General features: G+C 41.2%; 1 protein-coding gene across 4 annotated transcripts in view; it reads right to left on the bottom strand.

The window, feature by feature from the left end:
* The window catches only part of KIZ (kizuna centrosomal protein), a 385,513-nt gene that overhangs the window by 311,130 nt on the left and 59,004 nt on the right, over window positions 1-15,379 (bottom strand). For all 4 annotated transcript variants that reach the window (XM_073628139.1, XM_073628140.1, XM_073628141.1 and 1 more), the window contains one exon: window positions 939-1,575. In XM_073628139.1, coding sequence (XP_073484240.1) covers window positions 939-1,575 — 637 coding nt within the window. The remainder of the gene's footprint in view (window positions 1-938; window positions 1,576-15,379) is intronic.

Consider the following 15,379-nt stretch of genomic DNA (forward strand, 5'->3'; position numbering starts at 1 on the left):
TCCCGCAGCTGTTAGTCGGCCAATCAGGTGAGGGAGACGGAGGGGGCGGGGCGGGGCCAGGTCAGGGCTCAGTGTCTGAATGGACACACAGAGCTGTGACTCGGCTCCAGTGCATTTAAATCACTTTAATCCCCACTGGGTTTTGTATCTTTTGCTAGAAAAAAAAGAAAGACAGAAAATGTTGAAAAAAAACACGTTTTTGTCAGTCTGTCAGAAAATTTTGTAAATAAGTAATTTTTCTCCTTCACTGATGTGCGCTGATGAGGCTGCACTGATGGGGATGCACTAATATGCAGCACTGATGAGTACTGATGGGCAACGATAGGTGACACGGATAGGCAGCACTGATGAGCAGGCACTGAAAGGCAGCACTGACTTGCATCACTGATGGGCACAGATTGGCCTCCCTGATGGGCATAGATTTGTGTCACTGATGGGCACTGTTGGGGCTGTACTGATGATCAGTGCCCCGATTATCTGTACAGTTCTCCCCTGTGAGGAGATGCCGCGGATCGGCTCTCCTCACTCTCTGTCAGTGTGAGGCGAGGAGAGCCAATAAATGGCATTTCCTTGTTTACATGTGATCTGCTGTGATCACAGGAAAGAGCCGCGTCACCTCAGAACTACAGAGCATCCTGCCCGTCATCATTTCTCTATATGGCGGGCAAGAGGTAGTTAAGGGGAGTGGTCGAGGGGCAGTAAAAACATGACTCAACCATCTGTTTTCACTGCCCCCCCCCCCCCCGACCACAAGTGTAAATGAGCCCTTAGATATGCTTTAAGACCAAACTAATACATTTGTATACAAAAAAAAAAAAATTGGTCCACTTGTCACAAAAAGTCTTTAACGGACTTGTCGATAAAAATATTGAAAAAAAAAAATGCATAAAAAAGGTAAGCAAAGGAAAAAAAAAAGAGAAATATAAAAGTCATCATACCAGTCAGATTTTCAACAGTGCTATACTTGTTTGATGTCTCTTTATTGATACAATCACCAACAGCAGGTGGAAATCCAGAGGGGCTTGTGTGTGTAAATCTCTCCTCATTATGAACCAGCCTTTCATACACCAACAAATCTTCCACCTTGTTGCTTGGACTGTCTTTCGGTAAATCCTCCATTCCGTCCTCTGGACTTAATCTTTTCCGAGTCTGTGTGCAAAGTTGTACAGATTGCTTGTTTTCGGCTAAGTGTTCCATACCACTGTGAGTCTTGTGGATGTCTGTGCGGTGTGTCGCTGCGTCCTCGGAAGAAGCGATGGATGTGACCGGCATAATCTGCGAGGATGATGCCTCCACATCTATTTTGTCAGGCTTATTTAAGCACTGAGTATCACTATTAGCTGGTACTACACAGCTGTCTGTCAGATTGCTGTTTATTGCTGCCTGTCTGACTGAATGTGGGTCAGAAATAGAAAAGCTCTTTGTGGGCTGGGGAGATTTCCTCTGTGTAAGGCAATGTTCAATGCTTGAGTTGGCTGACATTTGGCGGCCCATGAAGATTGTTGCTGGATGATAGATTCTTCTTGACATGTCTGAGCCTGTGTTAATTTCTGCCTGTCGCCAACCCTGCAGCATCTGGAAAATAGAGGTTGTAGAGCTTTAAGAGAGAACGGAATACTAGAAAATTATTTTCTTTTTTCCATTAAAAATTGACATGTTTTTCAAGTGCAGGCATTACAATGCTTCAGGATATTAGATGGAAAACATATTTTGTATCTTTGAATCTCTAGTTGTATTTAAAGCAGAACTTTCCCCATTTAGCAGCTCTGCATGATGATAAGAAACCATCCTACATCCAAGAGGTATACTAACATTTTTACCTTTATTTAAAAATTACAGTTTTCCAACTTCCTGGTTGAGTGAGGCACTGGTGATGTAGCCAGGGCACCACAGATGCATCATGGGAAGGCTACATCACCATCACCTTCTCCCTATGATGATGTTACATAGTATTCAAGTTGAAAGACATAAGGTTGTGGCTTGCAGAAGGTGGTGCGTCCCTGTTCTCCGTTTCAGGTGCGAATCAGGTCTGAATTTTTGCCTGAATTTGGACCCGAAACAGAGCCAAAGACACACAGGACCCTTTTCCAGAGCGTACCACGTCCGCCCCATAGGTGTGCGAACCGGCTCCATTGAGAGTCGGTCACAGTCTCTTGTAATGCGAAATTGGATGCGAGGAAAGCTGCATCCAATTTGCAGTAGCGTGAAGCCAACCTTAAAGGGGTTGTAAAGTTAATTTTTTTTTTTTTTAAAAATAACAAACATGTTATACTTACCTTCACTGTGCAGCTCGTTCTGCACAGAGTGGCCCCGAACCTGGTCTTCTGGGGTCCCTCGGCGGCTGTTTCAGCTCCTCCCCACAAGCATTTACCACCTTAATGCGAGCTCCCTCGCACGGTGGTGAGTGCATGCGGGCGCGCTCCCGTGATACAGCCGGCAGCTATAGCCGCTCGCTGTATCACTCGGCCCCGCCCCCCGGCGCGCCGCGTCATCGGATGTGATTGACAGCAGCGCGAGCCAATGGCTGCGCTGCTTTCAATCCATCCACTGCAGCCAATCAGCGACCAGGCTGAGCTGCAATGAAGATGACGAGGACGAGCAGCGAAGATTCGAGGCGTCAGGTAAGTAAAACGGGGGGCCTGGGGGCGGCGGTACTGTCAAAAGTTTTTTCACCTTAATGCATAGAATGCATTAAGGTGAAAAAATTTTTACCTTTACAACCCCTTTAAGGCTCGTACACACTTAAGGCTCGTATAGTGTTCACACAACTTTCAACAGCAGATTCCGAATTTTCATACAAAAATTCCCAAAGAGACAAACTTTTTCGTTTAACCACTTGCCGACCAGCCGCCATCATTATACTGCGGCAGGTTGGCTCTATTACGCGAATCGCCGTAGCTGTATGCCAGTTTGTGTAATAGATACCGTGGGGATGCACTGTATCTAGCGGCGCCTGAGCCGATGCGCGTGACCAGGGGCCGCGATGTCCGCCTGCCACCCACGATCACCATTGTATCGTCAAAAAAGCGGTGTGAACTAGGGCCATTTTAAAACATGGTATTCACTGTACATACTTTCCAGTGTTTTTTTTAAATGTGTCTGGGACGTATCTGGTGTGAACCAGCCCTAAATGCCATTTCACCAGTGAAAGAACCCTTTTTAGCAAAACTTGTTCCCTTGAGTACTCTTAAAGTGATTGAAAAGTCTTTTTTTTTTTTTTTTTTTTTAATTAAAAATAACAAACATGTTATACTTACCTGCCCTGTACAGTGGATTTGTACACAGCAGCCCAGATCCTCCCTCTTCTGTGCTCCTGGTCCCTCCCTCCTGTCGAGTGCCGCCACAGCAAGCAGCTTGCTATGAAGGCACCCAAGCTGAGTCACAGCTCCATGTCCATTCAGACACAGAGCTGCGGCCCAGCCTCACCCCCTCTCTCTCCCAATTGCCTGACTGACTTTGATTGACAGCAGCCGGAGCCAATGGCCCGCTTCTGTGTCTCAACCAACCAGAAGGGGGAGAGTCTCGGACTGCGGACAGAGATGGGGCTCAGGTAAGTATTAGGGGGGCTGCTGCACACAGAAGGCTTTTATCTTAATGCATAGAATGCATTAAGATAAAAAAAAAAAAAAAACTTCTGACTTTACAACTCCTTTAAAGTGTTACTAAAGTCAACTTTTTTTTTCATTAAAATAAAAACATGCTATGCTCACCTGCTCAGTACATTGGTATTGCACAGAGTCGGACTTAGTCCCACCCACTACTTCCTCCTCACTGCATTTGATTGACAGCAGCAAGAGCCAATGGCTTCTGCTGCTGCTCGAGTGCTATGTGAAGAGGAAGAGATGGGTGAATAGATGCAGCTGTGCACAACGCTAAATCTATTCTCCCCTCTCTTCTGCTTCACACAGAGAAGGGGAGGAGGATAAAGAAATAGAAAAAGTTTTCTCCTTAATGCAAAGAATGCATTAAGGTAAAAAATAGTTTTTAGCTTCAGTATCACTTTAAGTACTTCTTCTAATAGATGGTATCTGTTTAGGTCAGCAGGAGATCTGTGAATAGGTTCCCTGCTGAATGAATGTCACTATTGTGACATGCATATCTGTTCAGGTTTCTCTTCCAGCCTGAAACTGGACTCATGTTAGGTGTATGAGCAGGCTGGTGTAAACGGATGTGTGTGGAGGTGGGGGGTACTATACACATACCAACTGATTAAATAAAAATAGAAGAGTACGGAGTAAAATGCTCTAAAAATTAGTAGTAGTTGAAGTCTGAGAAAAGGTCAGATCACCTGGACAGAAAGTCAGAGGAAAATCTTTACAATAGGTACAAAGGCAGTGAAACAAGTTTCCATAAGGCCCTATTCACACCTTGCACAGCAGGAACAAGCATTTTTAGTTCACATTTCCACGCGTCATGCATAGGGCAGCCCTTCCATCCTGAGTAGGCTGCCCTACGTGTGCCAAATATGCTCCCACACTCTTTCAGACATGAAGTGTCACGTATTATTTCAATGCACCATTTGGAGTGACAAAACTAGCATCTGCTAACAGCATTTGGGGTACCATTAACAATTAATGGCACTGCAAGCACAATGTTTCCTTTGTCGTGGGTTCAGGAAACGCAAAGTGTGAATGTGACCTAAAGCTGAAGTTTAGCCAAAAAAAAAAAAAAAATCATACGGTTTTGGTTACATCGCTTACCTGTAATGAAGTATGTCCGATGTGGTGCAGGCAGCTGGATGCTGGAGGAATCTTTATCGGAGGGATGCCTGTCCTCTTCTCGTCTCTGAACTTCCAGTGCTGCAATTGTTGAAACCTTCAGGCAGAACAGCAGTACAGATGGTCTGATGGAGACACACCCCTCTTTGTGTTGTAATCATTTAAAGAACTTTTCTCAATGGGGGAGAGGGCAGGAAGGGGCGTGTCCTCGTCAGACCTCTGTAGTGCTGTTCTGCCTAAGCTGTTAACCATTGTAGTGCCAGAAGTTCGGAGACTGGAAGATGTGGCATCCTTACAGCGAGTATTTTTTCCAGGATACAGCTGGCTGCACAACGTGGGATATACTTCATTAAAGGTAAGTAATGTGAGCAAAGATTTAAAACCGGGAAGGAATAGTATGATCATTGTTGCCATATTTGCCCCATCAGGTAGAATTCCCTTAATTCCTGTTCCCATGAGGCTGGCCACTAGCACACAAAGTAAGTAACCCCTTAAAGAAGCACAAACTGCAGCATAAAGCCCACAAACATTTATTGCTGTGCTAGGCTTCCTGTACACAGGAAGTTTTTACAACCTCTCCTGAACGATTTAACTGAACAGATAGTAACCCACTTTTAAAACGTCCGCTTTGCCGCGTTTACATGCCGCGTTTACGTTTGGAAGCATTTAAAAAAAAAATAGCTAAAAATGAAAAAAGCCTGTAAACAAAACGCGGCTAAACGTGAGCTGCCGCGTTTAGAAGCATTTGGCGCTCAAAATGCCTCTAAACTCAGCTTATGAACCCATTTTTTGGGTTCCAAAAAAAGCCTCTAAACTCAACTGCCTAGAAATGACTGTAAACAACCCTGTGTACATGTACTGATAAGATAACATAAAGGCGAGTTTAGGAGCAGTTGAAAAAAATGCCCAACTGCTCCTAAACATCTGTTTAGCAGCAGCAGTGTACATGAGACCTTACCTACAGTTATTTACAGCTGTTATGCTTTTTTTAAAAAAAAACATCTATTTATTGTATTATCATTGGCACCTCTCTTTCAAGGGTAACAACGCTCACCCACTGCATGTTAACGAAGCAGCGCTATTGTTACACTAACGTGCGCAGTCTAACTGTATAGCTCTATGCTGCCAAGTAATAGAGGAGGCAGAAGTTGAACTTGGAAATGCGGGAGGGATGTCGCCAGAAAGGTGTGTGTTCACCTCGGCACACTGTTCCCCTTTGCTCCAACCTCGTGGTGTATTCCTTTTTGCACACCATACTGGAATTGACCATGTGGTTGAAAGGGTGTTGCAGTGACTCCTGACTGGTCAATCACGGTGTACATCATTATTAAAATATGTCACCAGCACATTTACTAGCTTGCGTCAAAGTCCAAAGCTCTTTATTCTTGTATGATCACATAGAAAAGCAAGGCTTTTTTATGTAATCATACAAGAATAAAGAGCTTTGGACTTTGAAACAAGCTTCTCGGCGTGTTGATGACATATTTTATCCTCTGCTCCAACCAACGCACTGTGAGAGCTGCTGAGAAAGGGGGTCACATGATAGCTAATAAATATCAGGAAGAATTATATTTATAAGATGGTTTTCTTTTTTTCTTTAAAGAAATTGTAACTTGATTTCTATTGGAGGTTTCTTTGTCTACCTTGTGTGCGCCATTTTATAGTACGAGTATACATCTGCTTTAATACACTTCTAAGTACAGCTAATAGTCTGAAAGTGTCCACTTTAGAATGGCTCTTTAGGCAATTGATGATTATTAAAATGTAAATTTCACATTAAATGTAAATGTGAAAATAACTTAATGTAATTTTTGGTTTATTGATCTTACAAGACAATGTGAAAGGATAACGGGCAGTGGACCTCTACCTTGAACTCTGGTAATGTGATAGGATATGATTATAGGGGAGGCATTGATTATATTAACAATGGAGAAGAATTGATATCAACAGCAAGATCTTAAACCACAGTTTGGAACAACAAAATTTTAATTTCAGTGACCTTAAAGGCCATCAATTACAGTGGCAAATATGAGATATTAATTACTACGACGCTATTAAATATTACCTACGCTGAAAACTTTGGGCATTAGAAAGCTTTTAAATTGCATAGTAAAGGAAGACTATCAATTACAAGGGCAGTACTGTGTTTTGGTAGGGGGGTCATTAAATACCTGGCATTGAGTGCATTAATCAGCGACATGGAGGAGCAGGATTTACTCGCTTCCACTGGCAGGAGTAGCAGTGTCAAAAATGGGGCCCTTTCACATTGGCATTTGTATGCCTTTTTATAGTGCTCTCTGAGGTAGGCTGAGCTCTAAAGGATATATTTATTTACTAAAATCTTGTTAATGTGGAATACTATAAGCAAAGGTAAGAATTGTAACTGCACATCTCTAATTAACTAAGTTGGCAAATTTTATTGGGAAATTAATGGCTGCTTTTCATAGACAAAAGCAATGCCTCTTCAACCTTTTTACCCTACAGCAAGGGGTGTCTAACCTGTGGGCCAGGACAGCTATGAATGCGGCCAAACAGAAAACTGTAAACTTACTTAAAAATGCATTTACACTTAGCGAACACATGCGGCCAAAGAAAAAATGTACACGGTCTCTTCTTTACTGGACTTTTATCAGTTTTATCTTTCCAAAGAAAAACATCCCACTCATCAATATCTGGTTGGATGGATGTAGTAGCAGTTCTCAGTGAATTCTCAAGGTGCTCATCAGAAATTTTGGTTCTAATTTTGCCCTTCGTGTGCTTCATCATTTATAAGAGAAAACATGGATAATGAGAGGGAGAATCCTCACCCCTCCTTGGACACAGTGTGATCCCCTTTGGGGTGTCGAAGGGGGAGTGAGGCTTCAACATATCTTACAATAAGCAGGTGTACAATTTGAAATTGCATGGATATAGTCAAAGTTAAGAGTTTACATTATATTACTTATACTTTATTTCTTTATATTGTTGGTGCTGTTCACCACAGTAATAAGACAACCAATAGACTGTGATCACATATTTTGAATTCGCTGTGAATTATATTGTACTGATTTTTTGTTATGCTGATTATACTGTACTATTTTTTCAATGATGATAATAAAAAACTTGAATGATAAAAAAACAGTGCCAAATATTGTACCAGTTTTATGTTGCCCTCTTTTACTTTTATAATAAAAAATATTAATCAGCCTCATTCATGCCATCAGTTTTCGGCAGCACCTATATTTGTGAGCGACTAGTTTCAATGATGAAGCACACGAAGGACAAAAATTAGAACGAAAATATCTGATGAGCACCTTGAGAATTTACTGAGAATTGCTACTCCATCCATCCAACCAGATATTGATGCGTTAGTTTATCAAAAACAGTGCCAAATATTGCACTAGTTTTATGTAGCCCTCTTTTAATTTTAAATTAAAAAATATCAGCTCATCGGCTATCCTTATTGTTAGTCCTTGAAACTAGTTGCTCACAAATATAGGTGCTCACTCCTTCAGTCTCCTCTCACATTACTAATTTACTAACTGACATATCAGTCTAGATGCCACACCATTGCCTTAAACGAAGCTGATAAATATTCCCCCCCCCCCCCACACACACACCCGTGCCCCCCTCCATGACTTATCCATCAAAATTAATAATGCAACCATCAATCCTTCCCCTAACGCCAGGGTACTAGGTGTAATGCTAGACTCTGACCTGTCCTTTCAGCCCCAAATCCAATCTTTGTTAAAAGCTTGTAGACTTCACCTCCGTAACATCTCTAAAATTCGCCCCCTTTTAACGAAACCACCAAGCTACTCATTCACTCCATTGTTACCTCTCACCTTGACTATTGCAACTCCCTTCTCATAGGCCTACCTTTCCATAGGCTATCCCCTCTTCAGTCCATTATGAATGCTGCTGCCAGACTCATCTACCTTACCAACCACTCAGCGTCTGCTGCCCCTCTCCTCCAATCTCTACACTGGTTTCTGATTGCCCAGCAAATACAATTAAAGAAATACCAACTACAACATACAAAGCCATTCACAACTCTGCTCCCAGCTACATCAACCAATCTTGTCTCCAAATATCACCCAAACCATCCTCTCCGCTCATCTCAAGTCCCCTTGTCTACTCATCTCCAGGACTTCTCTGGAGCCTCTCCCATCCTCTGGAACTCTTTACCTCAATCTGTCAGGCTATCTCCTACTCTGGCTGCCTTTAGGCAATCCCTGAATCTCACCTCTTCAGGGAAGCCTATCATGCCTTCAACTAATCTTTTTTCATTTCCATTACCTCATCTTATTTATTTATTTATTTCAGGTACTTATATAGCACCGTCAATTTACGCAGCGCTTTACATATACATTGTACATTCACATCAGTCCCTACCCTCAAGGAGCTTACAATCTAAGGTCCCTAACTCACATTCATACATACTAGGGACAATTTAGACAGGATCCAATTAACCTACCAGCATGTCTTTGGAGTGTGGGAGGAAACTGGAGTACCCGGAGGAAACCCACGCAGGCACAGGGAGAACATGCAAACTCCAGGCAGGTAGTGTCATGGTTGGGATTCGAACCAGCGACCCTTCTTACTGCTAGGCGAGAGTGCTACCACCACACCACTGTGCGTGTCTTCCACAGTTATAACCTTTTGTACCACTTGCCCCGCCATCTTAGATTGTAAGCTCTCACAAGCAGGGCCTTCCTAACCCTCTTGTATTTTATTGTATTGTAAATGTACTGTCTCCCTTTTATATTGTAAAGTGCTGAGTAAACTGTTGGCGCTATATACATCCTGTATAATAATAAGGGAATTTTTGAATGGCCCAAGACAATTCCTCTTCTTCCAATGTGGTCCAGGAAGGTCAAAAGGTTAGACACCCCTGCCCAAGAGGAACCAATAAAACAATTTTCAGATTTTGGGGAACCTTTATTTAAACCAGTTAAACTGGAGCTCAATGGGGAAAATACTCTTTATATTAGTGGTCAGTAGGAAAAATTGAACCCTTACAGTTGTGTACAGAATGCTACCCTTACAGTTAAAAAAATAATTGTGTCATGCATGCACGTTTTGCCAAAAAGTATTGGCACTAAAACTACTGAGGAACCAGTAGCCTGAGGAACCACTAGCAACTTCTGGAGGAACCCTGGTTGAGAATGGTTGGTATGGAAATACCACAATTGCACTGCAAGTGGTTATGTATGGTCTGTATGTAAATTAAATGCAAAATGAAAATGCTACAAAATATACATGGGTGGTAGACAGATTGTACTAATAACTGCTAAATAGCAGCTGTAGCCTTTAGTTTTATTTTATTTTGTTGTTGCAGAATATTGTATATTGTATCAAGGTGTAGTTGTATAGTTTATAAATATACATATAATGTAATATATTTTATATATATATTTATTTATTTATTTTTACAGAAAAATATCTGTTGATCCTTACAGAAATTCAGTGCGCTCCCAACTTATTATTATAGGCTGATGACGGTGCTACTGCTGCATTAAAAACTTAAGGAATTGTTGTCAGACCATCCTGAGTTCTCCTCTGCTGGACTACAGAACTTTGCAGATTCTTGTCCCTCTCTATATGTATACATTAGTTTCTCTCCCAGCAAAACAAATCCACTGCCTTGACTATAAATAACCTGCCCATACACCATGTGTAGGGAAAGGGCTCTTGGGAGCTGTAGGTCTGGGGTAATGTCAATGGGAACTGCATGAATTGTATAAGCTAAGTGATGATGCCACAAGAGTAAAAAGGGAGGTTTGGGAATAAATTTGGGTCATGCCTGGAAATCTCCAAGTGAACTTATTAGTCTAATTCCAAATCCTGCACTCCATTTGGGAGTACCCTCACAACCTGGCTCTCTTCCAGAACATGAGACTCCTGCCTACTTTGGGGGGCTTGGCAAAGTCTGGAGTATGTATGTTGCACACTCAAAAGGTTGCTAGCCATGCAATTATCAGAAAAGTTACTGGCCAGAGAGATCCATTACATGCTCTGCCAAATGCATAAGTAATGTAACAAATATAGATACTGAAGTACCACACCCCTGCTTTGAGGTCCAGGTACAACGTTATATCAGCAAAATTCAGTCTGATAATCCAAAAGTTGTCCAATGCATTTCGGGGTCAAAAGACGCCCCCTTCATCAGGGCTTAAAAACAATGTGAATAGACTAGAAGTGAACTAGACGTTTAATTATTTCTTCTAAAGTAATTTCAAGCACAGGCCTTTTCAGCAGCTGGTATCTAAGCCCAATCAGGGTAAAATGCATCAGAGGGGCATGGCCAAGATGCAGGCACTGTAGAAGAAGTCATTGTTCGCTTACCAGTGGATACGGTTGATTTATGTGGTGTGCGCCTCCTAATATTGCTTATGGGCCCAGCACTATTTTTCCACTTTCCTCAACACATGTGTAAGACAGAGAAGGGGCAATTCCTAAAGCCTAAACCAAGACTTAATTTGACTTCTCATTTATGAACCTGCAGAAACTGTAGGCAGCTTTAAGATGGAGAGTGAAAGGAGACTGGTGATCATCTACTGCTCACTGAGATCTTCTCTAGACTGAATGAACCTGGAAGTGGTTAGCTCTGAGTACTTCTGGGTACAGAACCGTGGGAATACTGACAGCAGTGGCTGGGTAAGCAACAGATCTACGAGAACCTTACTTGTATGGGCTGAGGACAGAGAAGGCATCGGGGCTAAACAGACTCCAAAAACACACAAAAGGAGCTTATCAGCCCTCTTGTGATAGTAATGAAATAAAGAAAATAAATGTGAAAAAATTATATATAATTTGTATATAAAAGGTAAAAGATCCTCCACAACATGCATTTGGGATGCATGTGCCCCACCATGTAAAAGAGCAGCTTAATAAAAAAAAAAATGAATACTAGGTCAGTATGAGATGACTGGATCTTCTCCCACAATTCTGGGGAATCCAAAAATCAGAAAACTCCAGAAAGGATGCTCCTGCATAGGGCTTACCCCTTCTTGCAAAAATTGGCTTCTTGGTTACTTCAGAAGCCAGAAGAAGGCCCAGGTTAGTCAATGGCTCCTGCAGGATGTGGCCAGAAGCAAGGGTGTAAGGTGAATCATTTTTCTTCTAATGTTGTTGCTACAAAATAAGCATTTATCGAATGCTAAACTTTTTTGTACCATTTCCGAGTAGGATTAAAACTGCTGTCACTTTCTTTGTTTTTTTTTCTTTTTGGGGGGGGGGGGGTTTGCCATCTATGACCAATTTCGAAGATTTCCCTTCACTTTCTGTTCCATAGCCATAACAGTAGGTGGTAGGAAATACCTCCAAACCGAGGGAATCCCTCGTTGTCCCCGTGCCTGACAAAGGGGTCCTGTGCGGCTCTGAAATGTTGCACTTGATGTGATCTTTCTACAATAAAAACCTTTGGACGATATTTGGGGAACCTTGGTGTGCTGGTGAATATGTGCATTTATCAACAGCGCCAGCAGAATATAAAACATCAACGTGATAATGTGCTTGTAGATTGACCGTGACAATATTGACAAATTCTATATATAATGAATAAAGTGCTAAGTGCTCCAAATGCAAATTCTAGTGCTCCGTGGTTCAGGATAGGATTTTTCAAGAGCCTCACTCCCCTCTTGTGACCCCACTCACCAGAGTTAATGGACCCTCAGCTTTGCAGTCTAGGGGTCAATAGGGCTGTGATCTAAAACATCTGATGTGTAAAAACTGGACTCTCAGAGAAGCTTCCATGCAGATATTCTTGTGGATGGACCGAAGTAGATCATTCATAATGGGAAACAGAGATAAAAAAGACGATAGTGAAGTACTGCTAATACTAAACCAAATCCGCAATCAAACAGCCACTCATGAGACGAATCTGTAAAACAGGCATCAGTATGTTCCGGGTTCGCCGCTGTACGGCGTGCGTTCCACGGATAGCGGAAGTTGTGTCTCTGGTTAATGAAACCAGAAATACGTTGACGCATTTCACCCATCCTCCAGGGCGTCATCAAGGACATCATTTCCGGTTTCGGATGGTGTCATTTACAAAGGAGCAGTCACCTCCTCTCCAATTAGCCAATAGTAGAAAACAAAGACCATCTGGTGTAATCAAACACCAACTTCCTTTTGATAACATCACTTCCTGTTATTGCCAAGTGATAACAAAAAACTTTATTGCCAAGTACAAATACTTTAAAAAACAAAGTAGAGAATTTCATTATTTTAAAATTCATGAAGAGGAAAAACAAAATTATATGGTTCATTAATTCTATACGAGTTCATTGTTTACCTAAAAAAAGATGAATAATAAAAGATAAAATAAAAATAAATTAAAAAAAATGAAAATACAAATTAAAAAATATATAAAAATAAATATAAATTGAAATGAAACAAAAATGAAGATAAATATAAATATATTTATGTATACAATGAACACAATTACCAATTAGACAAGAAACAGTACAAATCCAATTTAATATTTAAGCCAAAAGGACTCATAGTACCCAGCCTATGTATCCACTGGGTCTCATTTGGAGAGTTTTCTTGAGATTGGAACCTCTCCAATGAGCCTCCACTCTATCTATTCCACAAAACATCAGACCCCTGGGATCACTGTTGTGAAACAATCAAACATGATTGGACAAGCTGTGATGCTTAAAACCTTCTCCAATTCTATTCACATGCTCCCACAACCTAATGCCCAACTTCATCGTGGTCCTCCCCACATATTGGAGGCCACAGGGTCAGGACAAAAGGTAAGTGACATGTGTAGTTCCACACGTGATGAACTTTTTAATCTCATAGGATTTTCCCTGGGAATGGGAACTAAAATGGATGGTATTCCTAACCCTATGTCTGGAAGTTCGAAAAATTACACATTTGCCACAACTAAAGAAACCAGTTTGATCTAAAAAAGTAAAAGATTTCTTTGGGGGATTATTCACGTTATGTGCTAACTTACCAACACTTACTTACAACCTAAGTGTTGGAGGTTTGGTATAGATAAATTGAGGCTGAGCAGATAAAACACTTCTAAGCTCTCTATCTTTAAAGTGGTGTTCCACCCTAAAAAAAAAAAAAAAAAAAAAAACGTACGACTGTGCCTAAAAAAAATTAAAAAAAACATTTGGAAATTTTTTTTTTTGTTTTTACCTTACCTCTAAATGCCTGTTGCTAGGGGGTCCCTCGTAGTCTGCCTCTTTCAGTGCCTGGGCTGGTGACATCACTTCCCCCTCGGCACAGGAAGGACTCAGCTCTGTTTCCTCTCACTTGTCAATCATCTGGGACCCATTACAGGTCCCAGGTGACTGAGCGGCCAATCACGGCGTGCGGCGCCGCTCACGCATGAAGCCACAGCCCGGCGCCCACAGTTGCAATGCTGGCGCCGCCGAATGAAGGGGGAGACAAGCGGGGCTTCAATCCCCCGCATCGCTGGACCCTGGGACAGGTAAGTGTCCAATTAAAAGTCAGCAGCTGCAGTATTTGTAGCTGCTGACTTTTTTTTTTTTTTAATGGGCTCTCCTCTTTAAATAACAAATGCCAATGTTCTTTTATTATTTTTTCAAATTGTTTATGTTGCCTGGTGAAACCTGTTAGAAATGCAACACCATAATTTTTCTTATTATGTGATTTTTTTCTTAAAGAGAGATTCCCTATATATCTCTTATATTTTCTTCAGTTCTTTGATATCATACCCCTTTCCATAGAACCTAGAATGGTTTGTGACTGAATATCATTAGTCTTCTAACTTATTACAGTTTCTTCTTACTCTCAACATCTGACTTTTTGGAATACCACCCAATCATCTTGGATGGTGGCAGCTGTCCAAGGGTATATATCCATTTCTGTCAACTTCTTTAAAGAAGGTACGAGTGAGTAGCTTTCCATTTTCTTTATATATGACTAAATCCAAAACATTTACTGACTCATAGCCATATGTCTCAGAAAAAGAAATACCATATGGATTACTTTCCATCTCCCTTAGGAAATTGAGAATTTATTACCATGATCCTGCCCAAATTATGAAAATGTTGTCTATGTATCATTTATAAAATCCCCATTGTGGTACATTTCTGTCATAAATTGCTTTTTTCTCCCACCAACTCATAAAGAGGTTTTCCCCTGACGGGGTATACTTAGCCCCCATGGCAACTCCTCTTTTCTGCCTATAATACTTTTTTCGTGCCAGAAAAAATTGTAACTCATTGCCAAATCTAGGGCCTGTAATAAGAAATCTTTTTGTTTAGGCTTGATATTAGTGTTATCCAGGGCTCACTTAACTGCCTCCAAAGCATGATGTTGTTGTATATTATTGCACAGTGAATTAACATCCACACTGGCCAGAATGCAATGATCATCCACTGTCAAAGGTTCCATACGTTCTATAAGATATTTGCTATCTTTTAAATATGCTGGACATTTTTGAGTAAGGGGCTCCAAGAAACAATTCAAGTATTCCCCCAAGATATCTCGCTTCTTTTTTGATGACTATTTCAACAGTGTGTGCTTTTTTAACCAACCTTTTAAGTTTGGCTTTAAATTTATTGCTAGGATTTCCTTTAAGTTCCTCATATGTTGTTTTATCTCCTACCAGTCTATTTAGTTCCTTCAAATAATCACTTTCGTTCAAAATTACTAAACCCCCCATTGTCAGCTGATCTGATAATCCTAAA

This window comes from Aquarana catesbeiana, linkage group LG04 (assembly GCF_042186555.1).
Source record: "Aquarana catesbeiana isolate 2022-GZ linkage group LG04, ASM4218655v1, whole genome shotgun sequence".
Lineage (NCBI taxonomy): Eukaryota > Metazoa > Chordata > Amphibia > Anura > Ranidae > Aquarana > Aquarana catesbeiana.